This window comes from Larimichthys crocea, unplaced genomic scaffold (genome assembly GCF_000972845.2).
Source record: "Larimichthys crocea isolate SSNF unplaced genomic scaffold, L_crocea_2.0 scaffold268, whole genome shotgun sequence".
NCBI classification, from domain to species: domain Eukaryota; kingdom Metazoa; phylum Chordata; class Actinopteri; family Sciaenidae; genus Larimichthys; species Larimichthys crocea.
Window position 1 is genome coordinate 257,861 of NW_020853535.1, and position 24,696 is coordinate 282,556.

Consider the following 24,696-nt stretch of genomic DNA (forward strand, 5'->3'; position numbering starts at 1 on the left):
CTTCAACAATGGTTCATAAGGAAAGCGAGAACTCATCTGCTTCATTTCCCCAGTTCTTTGTGCTTCATTCTTCTGTTTATGTAACATTGAGACCACATGCCTGGTGGCTTGGATACCCATACAGATGCTTTGTGCCATGTGTGTAAAAGGTGTAGCTTAGCACCTAAACATAAACTAATTAATCTGTAGAGATATATGCAGAGGAGTGAAATTAGTATTTCCGCTCATTGCAACAGAAATCTGACAGCTGACAGTAAGCCTTGGAGCTTGTCAACAGCTGCCTGTTAACACCAAAACCGAAACCCATAAAGAGCTAAAAGTATCCAGATGGTGCTTTGAACCAGCTGATGTAACAATACATTCATTTGGCTCCACCGTGTGACATACAATAAAGTCAGAAAAGCCGGATAAAACCACTGAATGCAGGACAGATGCAGGAGGTGGGATTTCTCCAGTCCTGATTACTGTAGTCTGTGTTTGTCTCGCAAAAAGACAATCCGAAATTCATCTGGAACAGATAGTTGACGTGCCTTGCACAAGAGTATAACACAAGTGCTTTTGGCTATCATTTCCTCTCTGCGTCTAATCTAAAACTTTCCCGAATGGACTCCAGCTTTCAGTCAAATCCTCACCTCTCCCACCTTTCTGCAACAGGAGAAACAATTAATTCCATCCCTCTCCAGTCCATGCTAGTCTCAGATTGCTGCATACCGCCAAATATAACAGCTTAGAAAAGACTAATCTGAAAGTTTGGCCGACACTACATGCTGTATGTCACCGCTCAGAAATATGGTTCAGTTTTAGACCTTATTCACCCCACTGGTCAACACATGTAGCTTTATTTCAACCGTCTGTGTATCTGCAAACGGTTTTCCAAATTCCAGCTGTCTTGTTATGAATTTCTGATACAGATCACAGTTTTCTTATTTTGTTATTTTTATCATTACAATTTGGAAATCTTTTGCTCAGTTTTAGATGGCAGATGTTTCATTCTTTGGCACTGACAGATTTCTACTTAATTTCCTGTTCTGCACTTTTATATGTTAGTATCACGCTACAGCTCCAATATTTCGGCAGTTTGCTGCAGTACATAAATCAGTGAATAACTGCATTTTCAAAACTGTATTCATGTTACAGGGTGAATTTGAATCTGTCATCGTGATAAACACAACTCTGTGTAACCTTCCTGACTTTTTAAACATATAATCCAATCCAATCTGATCCTTACCTTCCATATGGGTTAGTCACACAAGTTTTGCTGGTTAACCTGGTCCAGAAAATCAAACTGTGTGTGTGTGTTTGTTGTCGTTTAACTGTAAGAGAATCCTGTAATAACCTGGGTCCCTGCAAGACAGAGAACCATTAACCTTTCAACGGCTGTCATCGAAACACACTGAAAACACAGAAAGAGCCTTAAGTGTAAACACACTCGCTGGACCACCCTTAGTCTGACACACACACACACACACACACACACACACACACACACACACACAGGAGTAAACACTCTTTACAGACCACTATCTTCTTTTTTTGCCCCTGATTTCTGTTCACATTGAAGCTACTCACTTGCTCTCTATGTCTCTGTCATTATCTCTGTCTCCCTGTCTCTCTCACACACACACACACACACACACACACACACACACACACTGAATAATGGATGCCAGCTTCTCTTTTACTGCTATGAAGTACTTATACAAATCCACACACAAGCACACACAAGCAGCCCTTTTTCTCTTCCTCATTCTCTCCTTCTCTCTCTCTCCTTCACTTATATACTCTCTGAAGTGTGTGTGTTTGTCTGTGAGATGCACACAGACAGACACACACACACACACACACACACACACACACACACACACACACACACACACACACACACACACTTTACACTGAATTGCCTCCAAGGCTTTGGTAGCATCTCACTGATTGATAGAGACAGCAGAAAAAGGAAGATAAGCAGCAAAGAGGAAGAGCAGAGATTTGGAGAGACACTCTGTTAATGCAGAGATTGTCAGCATCAGTGATGATTCCACTTACGCATTTAATATTAACCAGCTCCTGCTGAACACACGTGCTGTCATGATCTATCATGATCTTCGCAGAGCTGTAGAAGAAAACCACGTAGACGTTAAAATGTATTTTGATTGTGTTTCAGATTGCAGCTGCAAGTTTGGCTTTTCTGTTCTTTTTGTTTCTTAATGTTTTTCAGCACTGTTGATGTAACTCCAGCCTCACATTGGTAGCCAGAAGCAGCTCAATATGGCCACAGCAAACGGGTATCAAACCCAAAATGTCAAAACACCATCACTAAAATGCTCATATTATATAAATAGTTGGTTTCCAGCAGAAGTTTATTCTCTAAAAACAGCATGTAGACCAAACCCCCTGAATAAAAAACCCACAGTTATCATATTAACTTTAAATATTCCACATTAGGGGGGTGATCTGTTCACACAAATCATTATGGAGCAACCTAATGAGCAGCCCCGTCTGCTTCAGCAGCTCGCAGTCAACAGGATGTACAGCCGACACATTGATGTCAGAGCACCGCCAACACTGTCTTGTCACGCACATATACAGTCATAGGTAGACATGCATCCTGCTCATGTCGGCGCAGCTGCGGAGGTGGACCTGCGTCCCTCAGAAAACTCTCCGAGTTGTTGCTCCGTGGTTCAGAGTGTACCAATTAGATGAGTGTCCTCGCTCTCCTCTCCCCCTCCTCATCGCATCATAAATCAAAACAGAGCAGAGACGCCCCGCCAGCTGCTTTTTCTTAGAAACGTATACTGTGCGCAGTTTACAAGACAGTAAGCATGTACAGTACAGCGCTGTAGGCTGTGTTTAAAGGCATCTTTAACAAGCTTGTGCTGTTGAGTAGACATTAAACATAATGAGATGTTGTAGAGTGAATGCAGGCTGGTTCAGCCCGCCTGTTTGTGTGTGTGTTATCATGGAAGAGACTTTTCATGTAAGTGGACACATTTCTGTATGTACTGTATTATATAAGAGCCCAAAGCTGCATGTGCATGGTTACCATGCTCACATCTGGACCTGTTGACAGTGTGCCAGCTTCCAGGGGTACTGCTGAAGGCAATCGGGCAGCTTTTAACCCTCTTCTTTAATCAGACGGCGTTAAAGCGGACGTCGTATGAGCTTCAGCGCTAATGAGAGCGAGTCAAAGCAACCGGAGGCCAGCCACAGATGACACCAATATGTGTTTATCAGATGAGCAAACAACAAGCTTTCCCTATTTACAGCCCAGGGGATGGAGGTTAAAAGCTGTGTGCCTTAGCACGCATTTGAAAGTAATGAGTCTTAATCTAGTTACTCAAGGGATAAAGAACACTTGTCTGTTGTTTGGCAAGAGCTTATGAAGTTCCATCAGGCGGCCTTTGTTGATATTATAAAGGTGTTGACTGTAGTGATAATATATTACAGCCCTTCTCTCTGATCTGGGGAGCAAAGTTCTCCTGAAGCTCATGTTTTTAATTAGATCTTGAACTCAGTGCAAGTTGCACGTAGTTCTGTTAGACCCTGATAATAAATCACTCGTACTGTATGTGTCTCCAATGGAGTCAAGATACCAGAGATGGTGAGACGACAGTTGAGATGGTCTTCCTGTTGATGGATGTAGAGTTTCTCCTGAGGAGCTGAATGGCCTCAACCCTTGAGTTGAGTTCATCTTGTCTCCTCAGGCTGCCTGATTTTCAGTTTGAGAAACTTTTCGGCATCAGTCTTTGATTGGTTCGTTGGTTTAGTTTTTGACATGTCATAATGTATGTACACCGCAATGTATGGACACCTTGGAGGCAGGTTGAGAGGAAGCAGTTGTTGCTTAACGGCTATATGCTGTAATGGAGAGCTTGTAGACTGGAAGTCTGACATAACAACCAGGTGTAAGTAGTGTTTCCCACAGGATGAGTATTTGTGGTGACTGATGGAGTCATGTCCTATTGGGAACTGACATTTTACGCGGAGATATTATGTTTCGTAGTGTGAAGACACTCTTCACACTACAATTATGGACGAAACAATAAGTCAGTCAGTAGAGACGTGATGGTGAGATATTGGACAGTCACATACCTGCTCATGCATTTCTTTCTGTTTCATGTCAACCAGAACCAGTATGAAACTCAAACCTGGATACTAGGTTGTTGTCAGTCATGCCGTTCTTTTTGTTTTGGCTAATGGAACCCAAAGAGATGTGTCAGAAACATTACTCATACTAAAATAATTTCCCCACCAAAAAATCATGTGAAGACACTTGTGATACCTTTTCACTTTATTGTTGTTGTTGGGATCTCTGCCTGTAGCCATAGTGGCCAAAAACGTCCTCCTACAATCTCACCCCTTAATGTGATGACTGCTGTGCTTGACCTGTCACGCGAAAATATAATTCACCAACAATAGTGATAAATCCTCCAACATTCTTGTCATATCAGTTTGGTATTGTATTTGGCTTGGGATGACACTGAAGCAATGGAGGACTGGTGCCACATTGTCTCAGTGAGGTTTGTTTGAATCGTTTGACTGAATTTTCCTTCGCCTTTTCTTTCCATTCACACAAGATAGCATTGTAATTTTAATATTTATCGATGTGCATTGTCATTTCTAGCAGCCAGCTCCAGAGCAGTGGGGAGAGCACCACCAAATTATTTTTTTTTCCAATGATTCAAGGCTAAATGCACAACTGTTAAGTCAATATTAGGCAAAACACCATCACCTCATTTTCATTGTAAAAACTGTTTTTTCTTCCTCAGTAGTCTATGTTGAGTGGTGCCCTCTATTGGGCAGAAGCTTCCTCCTGCAGCACTCCAGCACAGCTTCAGAACAACTGTATATCCTCTCTTCTGCTTGTTGTTTTTGAGAAGAGAGTCCTATTCAGCACTTCAGGACTTTATCAACACCAGCTGTGAAATCCAAGATTCGCCTTGGACACAAGTCTTTCACAAGAAGGGAAACATGGAGTTGCCGGGGTGGATGTGGGGAAGACCAGAGAGAATCACAAGGGAAAGGAATGCGATGGTCATAAATGGGATTGATTTACGCCGTCTCGGCTGCAAGGGATGGAAGTCATTGGCCTTTGCAATTTGTCAAGTGTAAAAGTGCAGTGTTTTTTACTGAGGGCAAGTGAGGAAAGTTTTGACAGTAGAGACTATAAAGTGATGGTTTTGTGAAGAAAGGTTGAGCTGGATTGTTGTATTTGACAGGACAAGGAGCAGTTGTCATAATGTGTAAGAGCTAATTTTGAGGGGTACTCCGCTGCTTAAAGTGTCATCCAAAATGGCTTCTATATGGTAGATTTACTAGCTCTATAATAGAGGCCTGTCAGGGAAAAAATGGAGAGCAGTTGTGAGTAGTGGTAAGCATCCTGCCATGAAGGAGAAGTTACATTAAAATGATGTATTGGTGTCACCTTCTCCTCGCTCATACCCCCTCTGTAGTATCACTTTATCCTTGTGTCATAGTACAGGAATGATGTGTTCTGTTTGGTTTTTACTCCTCCAACACAACGAGATGGAAATCAAAGCTGGTGTCAGCGACTCTCTTGACAAGCCTGAATGTTCTTGCCATAATTCTAGATCCAAGTTCTGACCCCAGAAGTACACTACAAAATTACTGTACTTGTAACATGAGCTACAGGGCTTTGATCACGCTTGAGAGAAGATGTAGCAACAGAGGGAGTATCCAATGAAAGGGCGAGAGAAGGAATACAATGTGAATGCAAGAGGGAGCATTTCAGGTTATTGACTGAGGTATGGAGCAAATGCATACATGAGTGAATGGGAAAGTGATGGGACGAAGGAGATGGAAAAAATGTAGAAAGGATGTAAGTGATGACTGAGAATGACTGAATTAAAGTTTTTGAATATTAAGTGAGTGAATGAACAGGTATGTGAATGAGTTATTGTGTGAATGAATTGGTAAACTGCAAAGTGAGACAATGCATATACTGATAGTTGAATGAATGGGAGATGATGACGATGATTGATGAGGGTAAATGTCCTAATGAGCAAATGTTGAAGTAAATAAATGAACATACAATGAAATGACTGCAAAAAAAAGATGGCTCTCTGCTCGGTAATGGCTTGGAGAGTAACTAAGTACATTTACTTACTGTGTACTGTATTTTTCTGTGTTTAAGTACAGTTATCAGATCCAGGTACTGTATTTTTATTTTATTTACTTTACACTTCTACTTCACTACATTTCAGAGTGATATGTTATACTTTACTCTCAGAATACGTTTATTTGACAAATGTAGATACTACTGCAAATTTACATAAAAAACACATGGTATTAAATATACTACTATGTTTGATTAACAACACAATACCATAAAGTATTTTTTAACTCTACCTCCATCAGTTCAAGGCAAAATAAGTAATTTTTCTGAATGAGTACATTAGTTTGTAGTTACTAAATGTACTTTAAGTAAAGTGAATGTAAAGTTACAGTATGGTAAATTATAGTAAATACTTGTAATAGCTGTTTACCAACATTGTTTACATTATTTTTCCATGAAACACTTAAAACTATTATAACTATATTATCAAAATACTTTTACTTCCAGTTAAGTATATTTCACTGCTCTATACTTATGTGTTGGTGGTGTTAATTCTTCTCCTTCAGTAAAAAATTTGGTTGTTTTTATTTTCAGTATTAGAGGCATACAGTATAGTACATGCAGTCAAAGAGCAACCTATGCCAGTAAGAAGAGTGCTACCCACGCATTTGTTCATCAGAATGCAAATGATTACATGATGAAAATCAAAACACACCTTTAGGTTATTCTGACAAGTAGAAATGAGATTTGTTTGACACACAAGGTCATTTCATATTGATAAAACATTGTTTACATCCAACATCCAACATTTTATATGCAGCACTTTAGAAGTAAATATCAAGATCATTTTTCTCCCATATTTTCAGCCGAATGCGTCTTTTTTGCGTGGGTGGTTGACCGCGGAGAAGCCGAAAGTTGACTGAGGGGAAGGAATCTGTCCATGAATCCTGAACCACAGAGGATGAAAGCGATTGTATGTTTATGTCCTCCCAGGTCATGCTTGATGTATGTTAATGGCACATGCCTGTGTTCACTGAGCCGCTCTACATGCCTCTGTAAGCTCCGGCACCTCTTTGTTGTGCATGTGCCAGCGCAAGTGTGTGTTTGTTTTATTTTCCATGTTGTCTGACATGCGGTTGACTGATAGCATTCAGAGTGCTGACAGGGCCAGGTGCGTGACTATCTAGCCAGCCTCCCTGGGGGATGTGTATAGAATCAGTGTGTGAATATGTGTGTGTGTGTGTGTGTGTGTGTGTGTGTGTGTGCATGCCGGGTGGGTGAAAGGCGTTTGACCCCTCTTATCTCCAGCACCCCGGTGTGTTTGTTTTCACAGCCACAGCACAACCTCAGCACTGACGTCATGTGACCCAGGGCGGTATCTTTCATATAAGCCACACGCACACATCAACCAGTGCAGGTTACCAACCATCCGCCCATTGCATGGAACAGATAATAAACACATGACATTATTAATTCCATAACCCAGAAATATAATTTTTTTACTGACGTGCGGTTACATGTTTTTTACCAACAGTACCTAAACCACAGAACATTGACACAAATGTGTCCACACCACTCCAAAAGTGGAATCAAACTCAACCAGGAGGTATCCACATTTTAGCATCTTGCTGTAAGAAAAGTGAAGCTGTAGGCTTAAGCACAGATACGAGTATTATTCTGAAGGATGACTGAGTGTTCCCAGTTACACACAGCGCTGAATTATTGTGTCAGAAGTTGCCTGTGGAGAGCAGCACTTAGCAAGTGTGGGTTAATAACACAATACTGCTTTCAGCTGCAGCCCGCGTGTGTGGAGATGCTTAGTACAGTCAACCTTCCAGCTTTCATCCCTGCCTTCTTGACCACCACCTCCACCTTCCGCCTCCCCTCAGCTGGAATGCGTTCCTTCTCCACCAGATATTTAGTGGTGGTTTTGCCGGAAACCTAGAATAGGGAAACTCTGCTGAGCAGCCTCCACAGGAATAGTCACCGGAGCTTAAATTTAAGTGCGGTGAAGTCTTTTTCATGTCTGTGCCAAAATAAGATGAAGGCATTTTAACAACAGGTTGTCTTCAGTTCTTGCAAAGATGCCTTTGTCTTCATTTTTCAGATGCACACAAATGACTTTGACTGTATGGCTGCTTTAGTTTAGTCTTAGGTTTGGTCTTAGACACCACCAATTTGTGCTAGGCAGCCAAAACATCAACAACAACAACAGCAACAACCAAAGACCATTTCTGAATAATTAATAAAGCAATTCAAGACAAGACAGGTGCAAGATGGGTAAGAACCTAATGTTCAAGAAGAGATTTGTGTTCATGAAACCTTTTCTGCTTTTCATCTCTTTCGGGACACGACAATGGTTGTGCACTGAAATATCAAAGACAAACAAGGTCAAGTTGAAACCAACTAGCACCAAAAGCATCAGACTGCAGTGGCGTGCAGTGCCAAAGGTAAAGCTGCTGCAAGTTCCAAGATCTTTGCAGGAACACAATGGCTCATGTAAAGCATTTCTTTAGGACTTACTTACTTTAGGAATTACTGTGTGATTTGAGCTTTTCCTTGTCTTGATTGTGACCCATTGTTCAGACTCAACAGGAATTCAACAGGACCAACTCTTAGAGTGGACTTGGACTCAACCATGGTGGTCTTGACTAGAGCTTCTGATTTCTTTGCAGTCTGACATATTACCCAAAGATGATGGCAAAAGTTGAGCTATTTAGCAAACAGCATGAGCTTTTAATCTCCTTTTGACAACATCTTCATTTTTCATCGATATCCATTTAATTCCTCCCCCTCACCATGTCCTCGACACGTTTCAACCATGACATAGTTGGCTGTTATACTATTTTTAGAGAAGTGGTCGGCCGTGGTTGCCAAACATAAGGGTGCTGACCTGCCCAACTTGATTTGTGCGGATGGAAGTGAACCTGAAATCCGCTTAGCTGATGTTGACTTTGGAGGGTTTCACTGTTGTTAAACGGCAAACTTTCAGCACTGTATTAGTGTGCTTTTTACCTGCATATAGCAGAGACGCTCTCATTCCCACCGCGCAATCATTCTGCAGCGTAAGGTGATTATCTCCAGAAACCAGCAAAAAAACAAAACAAGGGGAAGTGAGAGGTTTTCTTTAGATCTCGCTGAGGTTTGGTGCAAGCTTGTTTCGACTCAGCACCCTCTGGATGGGACCTCGTCAGAGACGGGTTTCCCGACAGTTCCAGACGGTCCTGGGAAGTTGGGTGCCCGCCAAGTGTGCTCCAAATCGTGCGGCTCAGCAGGCAGCAGCAGTCGAAGTCAAAGTTGGACCTGCGCCATTCATTCACGTGGTATCCTGTTGTTTTAGGCTTGTCATGATAGCCCCTGGTGCATGATTGAAAACATGTTGGAGTAGCTGGTGCTATTCTGGGCTAGTGGAAGCAGCGTCCCTATTAAGGCAATTGACTGTCAAAGGCATTGAGGCAGTTTGAAATGAGTAGAAGAGGAAGCGGTGGTGTGTAGAACAATCGTGTCACACTTAACTGATTTCTACAAGGAATATTTTGACCTTCTTGTACAAGTACATAGTTCAGGCTCAGCTCCAAAATAAAAGCGGGGTACATTGAGAGTCTAGCCCTGATGGAGAGGGGTACGTTTTAGGTGTTGTATTTTTGTGGAAGGATCACATTTGTGTGACTGTGTTTGCTTTTCCTCCCTTCCCCTGCTCTTTTTATTAGACGATGCTGTGTTAAAAAGTTCCGGTTTGCCGTGACACTGCAATGTGCCCCTCTGATTCCAGCACATCTCCTCGGCTCTCTAAACTGATCCAGATGGAGGCTTTCCATATAAAACTTTCACTCCCTTTTATGTCTCACATAGAGAAAGGGAGCTTTTAGAAAAGCAGAAAAAAAGTAGCTACATGTCATATTGTGTCCGCTTAATGCAGTCCAAATGCAGTATGGCTCATCGGTCTTCTCACCAAGCAACAAAACATTTAATAGAATACAGTATATTTCCCAATGCTGCTTACAGTCATAGGCTCTCTCACAGATCTGTCTGCCTAGTATTAATTCTGCTGTCCTTTGTGTAATGCAACAAACTATACCCAACAAAAGGATATCTAAGTGGTGGGGTCATTTAGTTTGAAAGAGAACGGCCAGAGTTATTTCATTCATTTATTTATTTACTGCTGTGGTCGTCATGTTTGTGGGAGATGCTGTCAGCCTCCTGCTGTCCACACCATTGATATACGTTGGAGGCAGCCTCTGTTTCTTGTTACAGACGAGCAGCCTGAAACCAATTTTGTGACTTTGAGCAGCTGTTTCATTGTAGCTTTTCTCCAGTGCCACACTAGTTACTTTAAACACAATCTATTACACACTTTCACCCACCATTAATATAATAACTTTAGATTTAAGTCAGAAGAGGCGATTATCCATAATGGCAGCATCCATTTAGTTTTGTTTCGATTTGAAGAAGACAGCGACAGAAACTGCTTAGTGTTTATACCTAAACGAAATAGCCACACTTAAAGGTGGGGTGAAAAGCCGGCCATCATAGACAGGGGCAGAGTGCAGTGAATTGTTTGCTGGGATAACAGGACACACCTTCAAGCAGCTTCTACACCTGAATAGCCACTGTGCCAGGTTGTTGTTGTTGGATTGTCACTTTCTCAGTTGCAAAATTGTCACAGTCACAGTCGCACTAGTTGTGACACTGGAAAGGTGTACGAGGGAGGATGTCTCGGACACTGTCCAACAATTTGACAAGCTGACAAGCACTTTGTTTGAAGCTTATTGAGGCTCCTACATTTCCAAAAGTTTCCATGATTTATAGCGTGTATTAGATTTAACCACTGCTACCATACTCCTAAAGATTTTTAGACTGACACTTGCTGAAGAGCTTGTGAAACTTACAAATATTGAAGAATGGGGGCATGCATAATCCAATTATCCATTATTCATTATCCATTTATTCAAGTTAAAAACTCAAATAGTTTCAGACATTTTTCCAGTATATTTGCTCTTGTTGAATGATGTTGTTTTTTAAATGCTTCACTGTTTCCATTCAGGAAGAATGAAGAAAATGGGACAGAGTGACTGTGGCCAAGAACGAGTTACTGTGTGAGAGAGACAGGATACACTTCACTCTAAGAGCAAAGAGCAATGACGACAACAAGCCCAGCAGTAGAAACCAGTTGAGCAACAACAGAAGTTGCAGTCTGGTACAAAGACAGCTCCAACCTTCCAACAGCTGTTCATACTGAAATTCTCCTTTTTAATATTTCAGCCTTTAAATAGTCTTTTATAGATTTCCTCATTATGTATGTAACTCTCAGGGCTTTTTCCCCTCATTTCCCCACATTTTTACTATTCCTCTCATCAAAGGGAGGGGCAGCTCCAGATGTAGATGGGAGAGTGTGTCTGTTCTATTCCTAGTGTTCAGTGTTAGCGTGAGGAGAGAGAGAGCGAGAGAGAGAGAGAGCAAGAGAGAGAGACAGAGAGACAGAGAGAGAGAGAGAGACAGAGAGAGAGAGAGAGAGGTTATGACAGTTGTGTTGGGGAGCGCTGAACACACACACGCACATGCTTACACACTCAGCCAGGTCTCGGTAATCACGGTTTTGCCGACTGGTGTTTATACCTTCCAGAGGAGTTCACGCCCCCTTGAACTGTTTTGGCTGACTTTGTGGTACACTTCTGACAGGGAGAGAGAGAGAGAGAGAGAGAGAGAGAGAGAGAGAGAGAGAGTGCGTGAGGGAAGGGGAGGGAGCAGCATTGCTTGTGGGAGGAGAAGGAGGAGGGAGTGAACGGGAGGAAGGAGAAGCTTTCTCAGTTTCTGTGAGCCCTGCTTGCTGTAGGCTACAGAATGAGCGCAGTTGCTTCCCTCTCAGTCTGAGAGGCAGCTGCTGTTTTTTTTTTCTTTTTCTTTTCTTTTTTTAGTTTTTCCTTCCTTTCCCGTACCAGACATCAGCAGGAGTCACTGCAGATCGCGGCACTTTTTTTGGACCCCTCTCACACTCACTGTGTTATTATTCTTGTGCCTGGGAAGTACCATGCCGGTGGTTGGTGTAGCCTCCAAGCTCAGGCAACCCTCCGCGGTGGGCACCAAGCCAGTGCATACCGCTCTCCCCATCCCCAGCGCAGTCAGGGCGGCCACCTCGCAAGGCTACATGGCCCGGCAACAGGAGCTCAGGGCAGGTGAGGGCACACCGGGGCTCTCGTGCCAGCTATCAATCAAGTCTGAGTACCAGCAGGAGAGGACGCCTGAAGGGAAGTCCAGAGCTGAGACAGAGGAGAGCAAGATCTGCAAGGTTAGTGGACACAGAGTCTTGTTTATCTGTCAAGTGTGTTCAGACAGCATAGTGACACTCCACAGGTGTCAGGGATGAAAGACTCAACAGTCAGGCTTGCCATGCTTGCTCTCTTTCGCTCAGTGTCTGTCATGCTCACTTTACCCATCCTGGAGTGAGCAGGTGTCTGTCTAGCTCTGAAACAGAGGTGAAGCACACACGGTGATGAGTCATGCGTGCTACGGTGGGATGATGTCGTTGGATTTTTGTCATCATAAGAGGGGAAACTGGATGAGTAATCGCTGTCAGCGTATTACCTCATCCTGCTGCCCGTTCAGTCTGCACATAATTTACTAATCTGTGTGTGTGTGTGTGTGTGTGTGTGTGTGTGTGTGTGTGCTAGTGGCAGGACAGGAGAGTTTAGGTTTCATTGTGTGTTTTGAAGTATTTAGTCTTCTCTATTAAGACCTTCTTTATCTGGGAAATGAACCGTGTCTGCTCTTCTATGGGGAGGAAAACTAATACAGGGGTAATGGGTGCTACCTGAGAAGCCCCCAAGATTAGAGGAACGTGGTCTGAATACACTCTTTTTCCCTGCTCGTCCCCCCGTTCTGTCTCCCATGCAGGGTAATATTACAGATTCTATAATACCCCCAACAGCATCAAAATGTTGCAGATGCTTTAATACTGTAGATGCACAGAGATCATTGTTAAGTTGTTCTCCATACTAAACTCAGGCTGTGCCAAAAGCTCTTTTGCAGAAATGTTTGGCTCACTTTCTTAGACTGCAACGGAGCAGGCGGGGTCGCTCCGTCCTGAAGAGGAAGGAGTTTTCAAAACTCCCCGCCAAATAGTTTCAGCAGTGCCTCAGCCCGTCCCACATCCAGAACTGTCAGACTGAGCAAACTGAAACTTTCCTGTTTGGCCGGTTGATCTCTCCTCTCTTCCTCCTCCTCCTCCTCCTCCCCTCCTCCCCGCCCCACACTGCCTCTTTCTACCGTTACAAGACTTCCAAACAGAGAACAAAAGAAAAAAAATGAAGACTCCATGACCCTGAATCTTTTTCTGGCATTCAGACTTTTGATACTGAGCAAAGCTGCTGATTTTCCTCGTGACCTAGAGGAAACGTGGGCAGGAGACATCAAAGTGCGGGTCGGCGCTCCCCTGCCTCTAAATCCTCCCGGCGCATCCGTGACAGAGTCCAAAACGCCTGCAGGGCGACTGCAAGGGGGGAGAGTAAGGGGAGGTTCATCATTAACCCGCTGCTGAACTGGCAACTTCAGCTTGACTCTTAGCTTGTTAACACAACTGGCTTCTTACAAATCTCCTGCTCTGTCCTTTGAAAAAGAAGATGTGTCAGCATCCATCACACATGTTCTGAGAGGAACATGCCCCCTCACCTTGTTTGTTTGCCTTGTTCCTCAATCATTTATTCAGTGCTCTATTACCTTCAGGGTCTTGTTCTAGTGGTCTTATGGATCAGTCATCTGCTAAATTGCCTGAAATGAACAATCAGTGCACCCAACTATAGTCTCTGTCCTTGAAGGCTTGTAGGCATGCAGATCTCTCCTGCCTGCCCCAGCCTGTCGGTGTGGGTGAGGAATTGGTGGTATGGAGGGGGTAATTAGTCTGTCTAATTGTGTTGTGTAGTCCCTTAAGAGCTTTCCTCTAGGGGCTCTTGGAGGCAAAAAGGCAGTGAAGGTGGACTAAACGTTGTCATTACTCCTTCACATTAACCAACACTCCTTGTTTAGTTTGGAGTCCCATTATCAAGCAGGATCAAACGTAGGCGTTTGTGTGTGTGTGTGTGTGTGTGTGTGTGTGTGTGTGCAGTGCATGACTGTGACAGCGTGCTTGTTTGTACGCATGCAAACCTCCCGTATATACAATAGTGGCAGCGTGTGTTGGCTTGTTTGCCAGAGGTTAAACATATCCTAACCTGCGTGGTGGTGTTTATTTTATTTTAATTTCTGTCAGTTATTGGAAGTGGAAAATCTGTGGTCTTAATTGACCACCTGTGTGGTCAATTAAGAGGTTAATCAAAACAGTATTTAAACCCATGACCCCGTTTATAATGACCTCTGTGTTATTTTATGGTGGCTGTCAGCAATAACAGTAAAACAAAATTGAAACTCCTCTACCAGCGAAGTCCGGCGCAGCGAGAAATGCAAGAATCAGCATTGCGGTATGCCTGCAGAGTGATCATGACACAAGCGCAAGAAAAATAAATAAGTGGGTTAAGTGCTAGGCAGAGAGGAAGAAGGGATTTGTTTTCTCTTTTGGTGCAGTGTTTGACAGCATGCCTGATGTTGTTTTGAGCAAAGCTGAGGCGGAAATCTGAAGAGAAGCTCCACTGGAACAAATTTGATCTGCAGTTCAGCCTGACACTGAAGGCCCTCCACCGTGTTTGGATTGAGAGGTTTCACATTTAACAGATGTAGCCATGCCTTATTGACTGACTGCACGCACTACAGCTCCATCTGAAATGGAGGATGGATGGAGAAAGCGATGGGTGCTATTTGGGTGTCTAATGGTGTGTGAAGGGTACAATTAAGCTGCCCAGACAAGGTTAATTTTGGAGTCCATTGTGAATCGGTTGTGGCTAATCTCAGCTGTATGAATACAGTCTGAATGTATTGTGCGGTAGATAATCCCTCACGGATCTACATCAGCACACAATAGACTGCACCTAGTTTCGTACAAGTGTCTGCAAGTTGTGTCTGTGTTTGAGTGTGTTTCTGTCTGTGCTCGGGTGTTTGTTTCCTTACAAAGGTTTGTGCTGAACATGAAGCAGCTGTCGGGTTTTGAACAACAAAAATAAAGCATGGCCATCGGCACAGCGCTGTATTGCTTATTTGACTGGTTTAATTTCAGTCTAACCACTAGTATGAGAAATGTAACCACTTGCACATGTCTACAGCTTTCAACAGACAACATATCTATAGCTTTAATGATTGCAGATGGTAACCTTGGTGAGTTTTCCCCATAAGGGAATTTGCTAACCTGAAATCAACACCCTGTAAATTATAATATTTCCCACAAGTAGAGCCTATGGATGCAAAAAGGTGGCTCGCTAACCACAAACTAACATGTACAAAGTACACCCTGATAGCATCACATCATTCTGAATGTGATGCAGCTAATCACTATGTTTTGTTTGAGGTGTGTGTGTTTGCTGCCTGTGTTTCCTAGCTAACCTCCAAGACTGGTGTTCGTGCTGCACAGCTCTCACAAACATTAGCAGGTGGCCGGTTCTTTCGCTGCTCTTGTCCAACACCTGCGCTCCCATCTGAATCCATCTATGATTTTTAGGCTGTCGAGGGCTTTCCATTTCCCCACCGCGACGGAGGCGAGAACAAGGCGAGACATTTTGCTCTTCCTGTCGCACTCTCCGCTGACAGTTCACATCAGTCACCGCCTCTGGCACTCGGGGGGATGACGAGCTGGAATGGGGAGCTTATCTGAGTTGACTGGGCTTTTAATGAAGTGTCAGCGCCACCACCACTGATAGGGAATTATCTTGTGCATCAAGAGTTTTTGGCAGCTGTTCAAATTACATAGCTCTGGGACTTATTTAGTGAGTAATTTGGAGCTCTTTTTGAGGTGGAACTGAAGATTGCATCACATGTTTTATTAAATCTAGTGTGGCAGAAAAGCACATTATGTTGATTGGAATCATCTTGATTCCTCCTTGAAGAACCGTGTGGGTGCTGATGGGATTTATGCCTTAAGTTGTGTCTCTTCACTCCCTGAAGCTTCCCAGCAGACACAGGCTTCGCCTCTCTCAGAGCTGAGTTAAATTTATTTAATAACCTGCTTTTGCAGACAATCAAGGTTTGCTGACTAGCTCTACTCTCCGGGCCTTTTTTTGGTCTTGACCCTGAGAATTCAGGCAATTACTGAATCAAGCTCCCCAGTACGATGAAGAGTTGGTCAGGTCAGCTTCCAAACACCAATTAGTTCAGCATTTAGAGTCACCACATAAGTCTCTGTTTTTATTGCACACTTACTCGCTCCATCCCCAAGAGAAAAATGTTTGGGAAAGTCAAGTTGTGCCGTCGTTTTACAGGTCTCGTAACTTTTTTTCTTTTCAAACATGGAGAGATGTATCAAATGCAATGACTTTACAACTGCATGGCCTTCAGTTAGGTACTATAAATAATTGGGTACAGAAGAAAAGCACACGAGTACCTTTTGTAAACCCACTAAAGTATCTTTCTCTATCAGTCCACCACGTGTCCTCTCTTGTCTCAACATACAGAGTCATACTGGATGTGGTGACTGTGTCTTTATCTCAGAAATGCAGTTCCTTTGTATACATCAGCCATGATTGTTGCAGGCTGTTGTGTTTTCTGGCCTCTGATGTCAGTAAAATGTCACCCTGGAATGTTGTTCCTCAAGAATGATACACAAGTATTTGCCGGAAGTGCGGACAAGTGCCAGACACACTCACCCACTTAGAGAACAAAAAACATCCTGTTGATTCTCTTTGTGTGTGTGTGTGTGCACTGAGGACCGAGGAGAGTAATCAAGATCTGTTGTTGTATATTTTCTTGTTTGGTGCATCCTCTTGCTCTGGCCTGCTTCAGGCAACAGCATGGGTGGGTTCAAAGTCTCAAAGTGAGGTGGAGTGCCTCAGGGAATAATGTCGGGGTCCAGTGAGTTTGAGTGAGTGAGTAGAATGTAAACAAACCTCTGTTTCCCCATTTCTCTTGCTCTGGGTGGGCCTGACACTGTCTGTTTCTCTTGTCCTCCTCCTCCTCTCTCTCTTCTTCTGTTTTTGTTTTGTTATTGCTCTCACACTTTTTTTCTGCTCTTCTGCCCATGTCTGCATGCGAAGGCTTCCATGCTGCAGTGGCTGTGTTTGCATGCACACAACATTTGAATTATTGTGAAGACTCTGCAGCCATTTACTGGCTTTAGAGTCATATCTCAACAGTAATCCAGCTTCATGGGATCTATAATTATGACCAAATTGAAATGAAATGACAAAAATAAACATACATGGACTTATACGTGCATGAGCGTGCATAGAGATTTGCACATAGCCTGTAATGTAAAATGCATCTAAGAGCTGATGCATTTTTTATATAAAACTAAACAGACTGCTTTTACATATTCATATTCATGAGAAAGAATTTGCACTTAGTGATGCCATCACAGTCACGTCTAATCAACATTCATATTTATTAGCTCCATTACAGTGACATTTGCATCTGTTATGACTTAACATTTGGAATGATGTGAAGGCAGGATAGGCAACTTGTGGAATATTAGATCATTTGTCTACAAGTCATCTGAACCATAGTTAGCCACAGTTTTAGCAGTGATGCATTTATGGTGCTCTCTCTCCGTCTTTCTGGCTCTCACTCAGCTCTCGCTCTTTCCCCCTCGAATGGCTCTGACACTGCTGAAACAACAGAGAGAACACAGGGAGCAAGAGGGGGCCAACTTGTTCCAGCAGAGGGAGGAGTGTGGGGTCGGATAGGATGAGTAGTGGAGGGGACGGTGGAGGTGTCTGAACGTGTCCTAGTCATGGGTGGTCTGACTCGCCGTGCGCCGGACTCCATATCTGGAAGAGAAGCTGCCGTCGTGAGGGAGGTGTGAAGGCTAACGAGCAGGAAGAAGCAGCACTGCTATATTTGCACTTCTTCCAGCCGGCGATGTCAGAAAGTGATCTTTAAAACACACGCTAAGATGAGCCTGCAGTGGTTGTTAGGCTCTCATTGATCCTAAATTGCATTCTTGAAAAAGAAAACCACAACTTCTTCAGCTTCAGTATAGGATGTCATGAAAATCGCTTCGGTCAAAAGCACTCACACGCATAACAAAGGGATGCAAGCCAAGTTTGTTACTGCAGTTTTTTCTCATAATGTCCATGTTCTTGTTGCTGCTGCTGCTGCTGCTCTGCAGTAGTTTGTCCTTGCAACTTCAGTGGCATTTGCAGTATGAAGGTCAACACCCTGTGGTCTGTTCAACCAATCAGAAATAATGTGTTAACAGGGGAGTCCAACCCGGCTCGCTTTGCCTGATCCAAGTTGGAAACATGGCAGTGATTTTTGGTCTAACACATGATTTTGAACCATAAGATTATCAAATTAAACTAAGAAATGTCAAAAAATCTGATTAGCTTAACATATGCTGCAGCTGAATAACTACTAATGTGATTCACTTACATTTTTTGCATTAGTGTGTCCACTCTCTCTGCAGCATCCCCCCACACTGCAGAGAGTCCTTAATGACCCCTGGGTCGAAAATTGGGAAAATATCTGAGACAATATTATGCTTTCCAGTGCTCTTTCTCCCTCCTTCCTCCTGTGCTTTTTGTCTCACACACAGTATTTCATTGCCTTTCGTGCCGCGGGGAGTCTGCTGTCGGCCGCGGTGTTTAAATCTTGGAGTGAGAACACACAGAGCGGCTGGTGTTTACAGTACAGCCACACCGGTTAAAAATACCCTCCCCTGGAAGTACAGTCAGTGTTCACTCCAAAACACCAAGATAAACAAGCTCAAGTAGAGCAGTGAAACATTTTCACGTCGAAATACATGAAGAATTCCATGAAACCTTGCTCATGGACCCTAAAGCAGTCTGGACGTTTGCCTTCACATCGGATTGCACCTGGATTTTTAGCTCTCCATGCACACTCTCTCTGGGCCATGCCTCCATAATTCTGAACTGAGATTGAAGTGAACAAAGCATCCCACTGCCCTGTTATTGTCATCTTTCCTCTCTGATGTTTTTAACTCTGTTTTGAGTGCGAGGCATCATGGCACTGATTGGATGCAGGAAAATGGTAACGTGTGTGTTTGTGCATGTGAAAGAAAATAAAGCCTGCTCTCCATGCAGACGCTGCACACGCACACACACACACACACTTAGATGCACGCACACCCTTGCTCCAGGCCTTCAGCTAGTTCAAAGGTAGTCTGGCTAAATGATCCAAGAGAGGGACGCATAGCACGCATAGGAGACAAAACCACACTTTTTACATCTGTTATGGATGTCTGTCTGACCCTGTTGCTTATTTTGAAGAAGCTTGAGGAGGATATATAACTATAGATGGAGAAGGGTGTTTCCAACTCTAAGACTGCCTCTAAACATGGTTGGTAACCTGCCAAGACGCAGCTACATAGTTTGATGCCTGATTTTATTACTACATATTAGCTAAAATACTGCAGAAGCGCCTACATAGAGCTGGTTGTAGTAATGCAGGTTAATTATGATGGCCCTGAACTAGTCCACAACTGTACACACACTCAGCTGGCAGTTTATTAGAACTAATGCAGGCCTGCAATAAATCATCTCTTCATGAGCTGTTTTAGAGAGGTGTCGTTTCAGTTTAACAGCAGCACAAACTGCTTCCTCCAAAATGACCATATATTTGAATCAGCACCTCTAAAACAGCTTGAACAGGTGCGTATTGATTTGTTTGTATTGATTATACTGTCTTGTTTGGGAATATGCTCCGAAGCACAGTACAAAGCTTCATTCATCAAGAGTTTGTGGGTTCAGCAGGTGATTTGCGCCTCTTCCTCTCACAGCTGATCATATAGTTTCAGTAGTGGGTTTCAAACTGTGGGGTGGGCCCCCCTGGTGGGGCATGCCATCACTGCAGGTAGGGCATGGATGACCAGGGGAAAAATATGAAGTGACAAAAAGCTGAATGATTTGAATGCTGACCTTTGTTTTACTAGAATTGGATCATTTTTAGTTCGGGTTCTCCTGTCATAGTGTGGTGTATAGGCTAAACTTCAGGAAGGAAGCATGCCAGAAAAAGTTTGTGAGTATGATGAGTCAAGAACTGAAAGGTCAGTTCAAGCACTTTGAATGGCTCTGATGCTCATATAAGGTTACTATGAAGTCAGTAGGAAGACACACAAACACACACACACACACAGGTGGGTGTGTTGAGTGTGTAAAGGTGGCAGAGCAGCTTTACCTCCACCTCACATTTCCTCCATTTGTCTCTGTTCAGCTGTCTGTCAGCAGTCTCTCTGTCTGCTGTGTTTTCTTAGCGTCCTCTTCTCCACTTCCTTTATTCTCCCTCTATCCCTTCTTTTCCCAGCACTTCTTTTTTTCCACTCTTGTCTCCTGTCACTGTCTTTCTACTCTTTCCCATTCCCGGCATTCCTCTCCGAGTCCTTCCCTGGCCTCCTTTTTTCTGCCTTACTCGTATTCCACTCTCTCCAACTCACTTACCCGCATTTTCCTTTGACCTTTACCCCCCTCCCCCTTCTCTTTGTCATATTCTTTTTTCCCCCATCATCTTTTTCTCCACCTTTCGTCCCCTTTCTCTCTTCTTTCGCCGTCTATCTTTTTCCTCTGTGATATTCATAATGAGAAAAGCAGCAGGAGAGAGTTAACACACACCTGGCCCAGTTCTGTCTCTCCAGCTGTCACAGATAACCTTTCCTCTGCTGAACGAATAGGTCACTCTTCTCTTCTCTTGTTCCTCACCTTCTCCTGTACTTCTTCAATCAAATTTCTTTTTCATCTTTATCTCTGCAGCACGTTTAACCGTGACCCACGCAGCTGTAAGGAAACATCTGGGAAAGCCACAACAACCGGTGTCAAAAGAGTCCAACCAACGGACACAGAGTTAAACATCCTAACATATCCCATATAACATACTAACAAAGGGCCATCGCTCTGTGGACGTGTGTTGTATTTAGACATGATGGCTGATGTTATGAGTCAAGCGAGCAGTCTCTGTGGTATTGACTCATGGCTTACACAGCAACGGTGGTATATCACTTACTATCAACATGATTACAGTGTTTCTTGGCAGTTTTGAGGAACCTGGGAAGAAGAGGGATTCTGCTGGGAGTAACTGTCGCTATACAATGTACATGTTAATTGTGCGCCAATGGTCTAAAGGTTTTCTAAAAAGAGCAGATTTTATGTCGTGGTGCTTTTAAATGGTACACTTTCCTGCTGCAAGAAAACACTGGTCACTCCAATTTAGAATAAACAAGATCCTCATGAAGCAAGCCCAGCACTGAATATACTTGTGGTCATATAAAGTGAACAGAAAAATAGAATGAAAACACAAATGATTATTCATCATAGTAAAAATGACACAGCCTTTAAAGTAATGGTCATTATTTCTGATGATAAACAGTAGGTTTCATCAGGTTTCCCTCTCTGGAGAAAAATTGAGGATAGTTGTGTTTTTATTAGGGTGGAATCAGCCTAAAAATGTTTGCTACTTCAAAACCCACACCATGTGGGAAAAACCCAAGAGATGCATCTCCCACTGCCAATTTCATCTCCAGTAGCTCCAGTAAAGCTCCTCTATAAAAAACTGCGGTTGCACTTGGTAGTTCCCAGGTGTGAATGTTTGAAACAGTTGCAAGCTGAAAAACGGCATCAATCCTCCATACATGGGTTACATTTAAGGGGTTGACTGTTGCATGTTTTTGATAAATAAATAGAAAACAAACCAAGCCTCAGACACAGATGTCTGGATGAAAAGCTTGTTCTGATGGGATACTGGGTGGTGGTTGGTTGCTGTACCCTCCCTTGGCACAAGCGTTTACAGGGCGCTTAACAGAGCGAGCACACATGTTTTTTTGGAGCGGTTAGCCCTCACATTTAGACTCATCATTACCCACAACCAGCATCTATGTTCTCATTATTTTTCCACTTTTTTTTCAATCCAGACATGTCGGTTTTTCTTATTTTTTGCATTTTGTCTCTGCGCGTCTTATGTAAGGACCAATAAAATGCCAAATGGAAATCATTACCCTTTCTCATATATTTCTGTATGTTTACTCTGAGCAGCAGAACCATGTGAGGATTTTCCTTGCATGCATTTGGTGGAAATTCTATTCAAATTGCACACACTTGTGTAACATTGGTGGCCCCTGGTTGGATTAAATGCCTGATCCTTGGAGTATATTTATAGTCTTTGAAAAGATCAGATCATCTGCTACAGGTGGTAAATTCAGTCAGTAGTAAACAAAAAGACAAATCTTAAAGGTTAGAAAGCAGCATTTGTTACGTTAATGTCATGTAAATTCAACGTGTGTGCTCTTTTATTAGTTATAAGACCTATTTCTTTGTCAGAATTTAAAATGTGGTTATGGTCAAGACCTGGGAGAGGTTAATCTGAAATGCAAGACAGCTGTCATTTGGCCTTTCTAGTGTTATCCTGGCAGTGTTGGTGCGATACAGAGAGAGAGAGAGAGGCAGCTCTCTGAGGTTTATGTTTGCGGAAAGATCATGCAGGTCGAGGCAGACTCAGTGATCCTAATGTAGTCATGAGGTCATGGGCTCACTCAGTGGTGCATGACCCCCCCCCTCCAGCCTCTGGCCTGTCTGTAGAGCATTGTGGCAGCATTTGATGTGTCCATGGACTTTTGGTAACAGTAAATTGAGTGTGAAACTGCATGTTGCAAAGCTGCAACTGGAGCCTTGTGGGTGCGTCTCTGTCTGTGCGTCTGTGTCAATAAAAATGAAATGAAATGAAATGAGGTCTTTTACAGTAATATAAATTATAAAGCAGTTTTTCAGCAGTAGGAGGCTCGGTGGTTGAGTTTTTAATGTCACTGTCTAACAGAAAGAAAACCTTGGAGCAGATTACTTGCCCTAGTTTTTTCTGTATGTGGCTTGCCATGTTCATGTTGCCTCCCCAAATTTATGGACATGTAAGTGAAGTGTATTGGAGAGACTCAATCACCCATAGGTATGATTATACATCACACTTAATGGTAATGTACTGTAAGCTGGGTTACACACACACCCACCGCAACCAGCAACAAGCAAATGGAGAGAATGAATGAGTGATGATTTTTCAGTGCACCTCATTATATTATTTGACCATATGTGAGGTCTTGACTCTATGTTTTGGAAAGCTAGGTCTTAATGATCTACATCTCTCCCACCGTGACAGCCTACTCCACTCTCAGGGTTATTCTATTGCCCTTCTGCTGTCTTCATATTGCTCTTCCTCTGGGCCGCAGGTGGACCTGTTTTCCACCAAAGTAGAAAGCGCCTCTCCATACATTTTTTTTTTTAAAAGACATTTCCGTCTCAGCATCACAGCCTTATTGCTTCTGTCATTCCACTGTATTAAGTTTGCCCATAAATTGTGTTAACCTTGCCGTTAACGAGTGTTAAACATAAACTACCAACCCTTGACAGTGTCTCCAGAGATGGGGAACTGCAGTCTTATTCCACCCCTTTGCTTTCTCTTTTTCCTCTCCTCCTCCACCTCCTTCCTTCATTGGCCTCCCCACATGGCCAACAAAGCTCTGTTTCTTTGGGCCGGAGAAAGTTTTCTCACAGGATAATTCTCCTGACACACATTGGAGCGTAGTTTTATTTACTGGCTGCTGTTGTTGTTGCTCCCACGTGAAAGCCCATACTTGCTTTTAACCACCCTGTCTTTTTTTTGTTTGTTGTTGATGCATCCTCTGAGGCTTTTTTGGAGCTCTCCTCATTTCCTCTCCCAACCCAACAGTCTTGATTGTTGTCACCTAAACAAGCAATTGGTTTGTTGAATTGCATCTGCAACGAGGACAGTGGTACTGCCAAAGATTACACCGGTGGGAGTCTGTTAATCTGTGATTTTCTTTTTTTTTTTTCCTTGCCTAATAAGGAACAATTTCTTCTCTATTGCAGTTGATGAATAGAACTCACTCTTAAGACTCATATATTTTGGCATAATCTTCTTAATGGTGTAATGGCCCTCGTCACATGGTAAAGTAGAGGTGAATTGCACACACAGAGAATCTTTGTCTCCGTCAACATTGGAAGGTCTTTGCGATAGTGGGTTCATAGGTTGAGGGTTCAGGTCATGCATTAGCCTTTAAGGGAGATTTGTGGTGGTCCAGAAAGCTTGGGCAAATGAGCAAACATTTTCCTTCATAATCCCATAATGATGAGGAAGGGCTGTCAGCCATCTTGGACTGGAGAGACTCATTACTAAAGCCATAATGAGACAACAGGTTCCTTGTAGTGGCTACCAGGGTTCACGTGCTGGTCGGCTACTTGCCAATAGCTTGTCCTTCTGAGATAAAGACAAGAGGCTTTTGTATTGCCCTACACTAGTTTCCAATGCATATGTCTTGAAGGGATGCACAAGTTTAGCCTGAAGCCTGTCTATCCAAAGAAAAATTAAGATGTTTAAAATTCCAACCCGTGTAGAAAAATAGCCAACTCTATATACAGGTCAGCTTGGTTTTCTGAATTTAGTATTTTGGGGGGCATTTTATGGCTTTATTAAAGAGTCACATTAGACTCAGGATACCAAGGTGCCCCAAGCCTAATTTTAAATGATACTCTTGGAAAACAAACAATATAAATTATTGCAGTGTTTAGAGCCATAGTGGATTGGCACCACCAAATGATAAT

At 43.0% G+C, this 24,696-nt stretch overlaps 1 protein-coding gene across 8 annotated transcripts in view; it reads left to right on the forward strand.

The window, feature by feature from the left end:
• nav3 (neuron navigator 3) overlaps positions 1–24,696 on the forward strand; it is a 399,859-nt gene that overhangs the window by 199,870 nt on the left and 175,293 nt on the right. For 5 of the 8 annotated variants that reach the window (XM_019265602.2, XM_019265603.2, XM_019265604.2 and 2 more), the window contains exon 1: positions 11,858–12,359. The exons of 2 other annotated variants lie outside the window; for them this stretch is intronic. In XM_019265602.2, coding sequence (XP_019121147.1) covers positions 12,102–12,359 — 258 coding nt within the window. In that variant the 5' untranslated portion in view covers positions 11,858–12,101. Of the gene's footprint in view, positions 1–11,857; positions 12,360–24,696 lie in introns of those variants that run through there. One more of the 8 variants, XM_019265606.2, reaches the window with a different exon arrangement.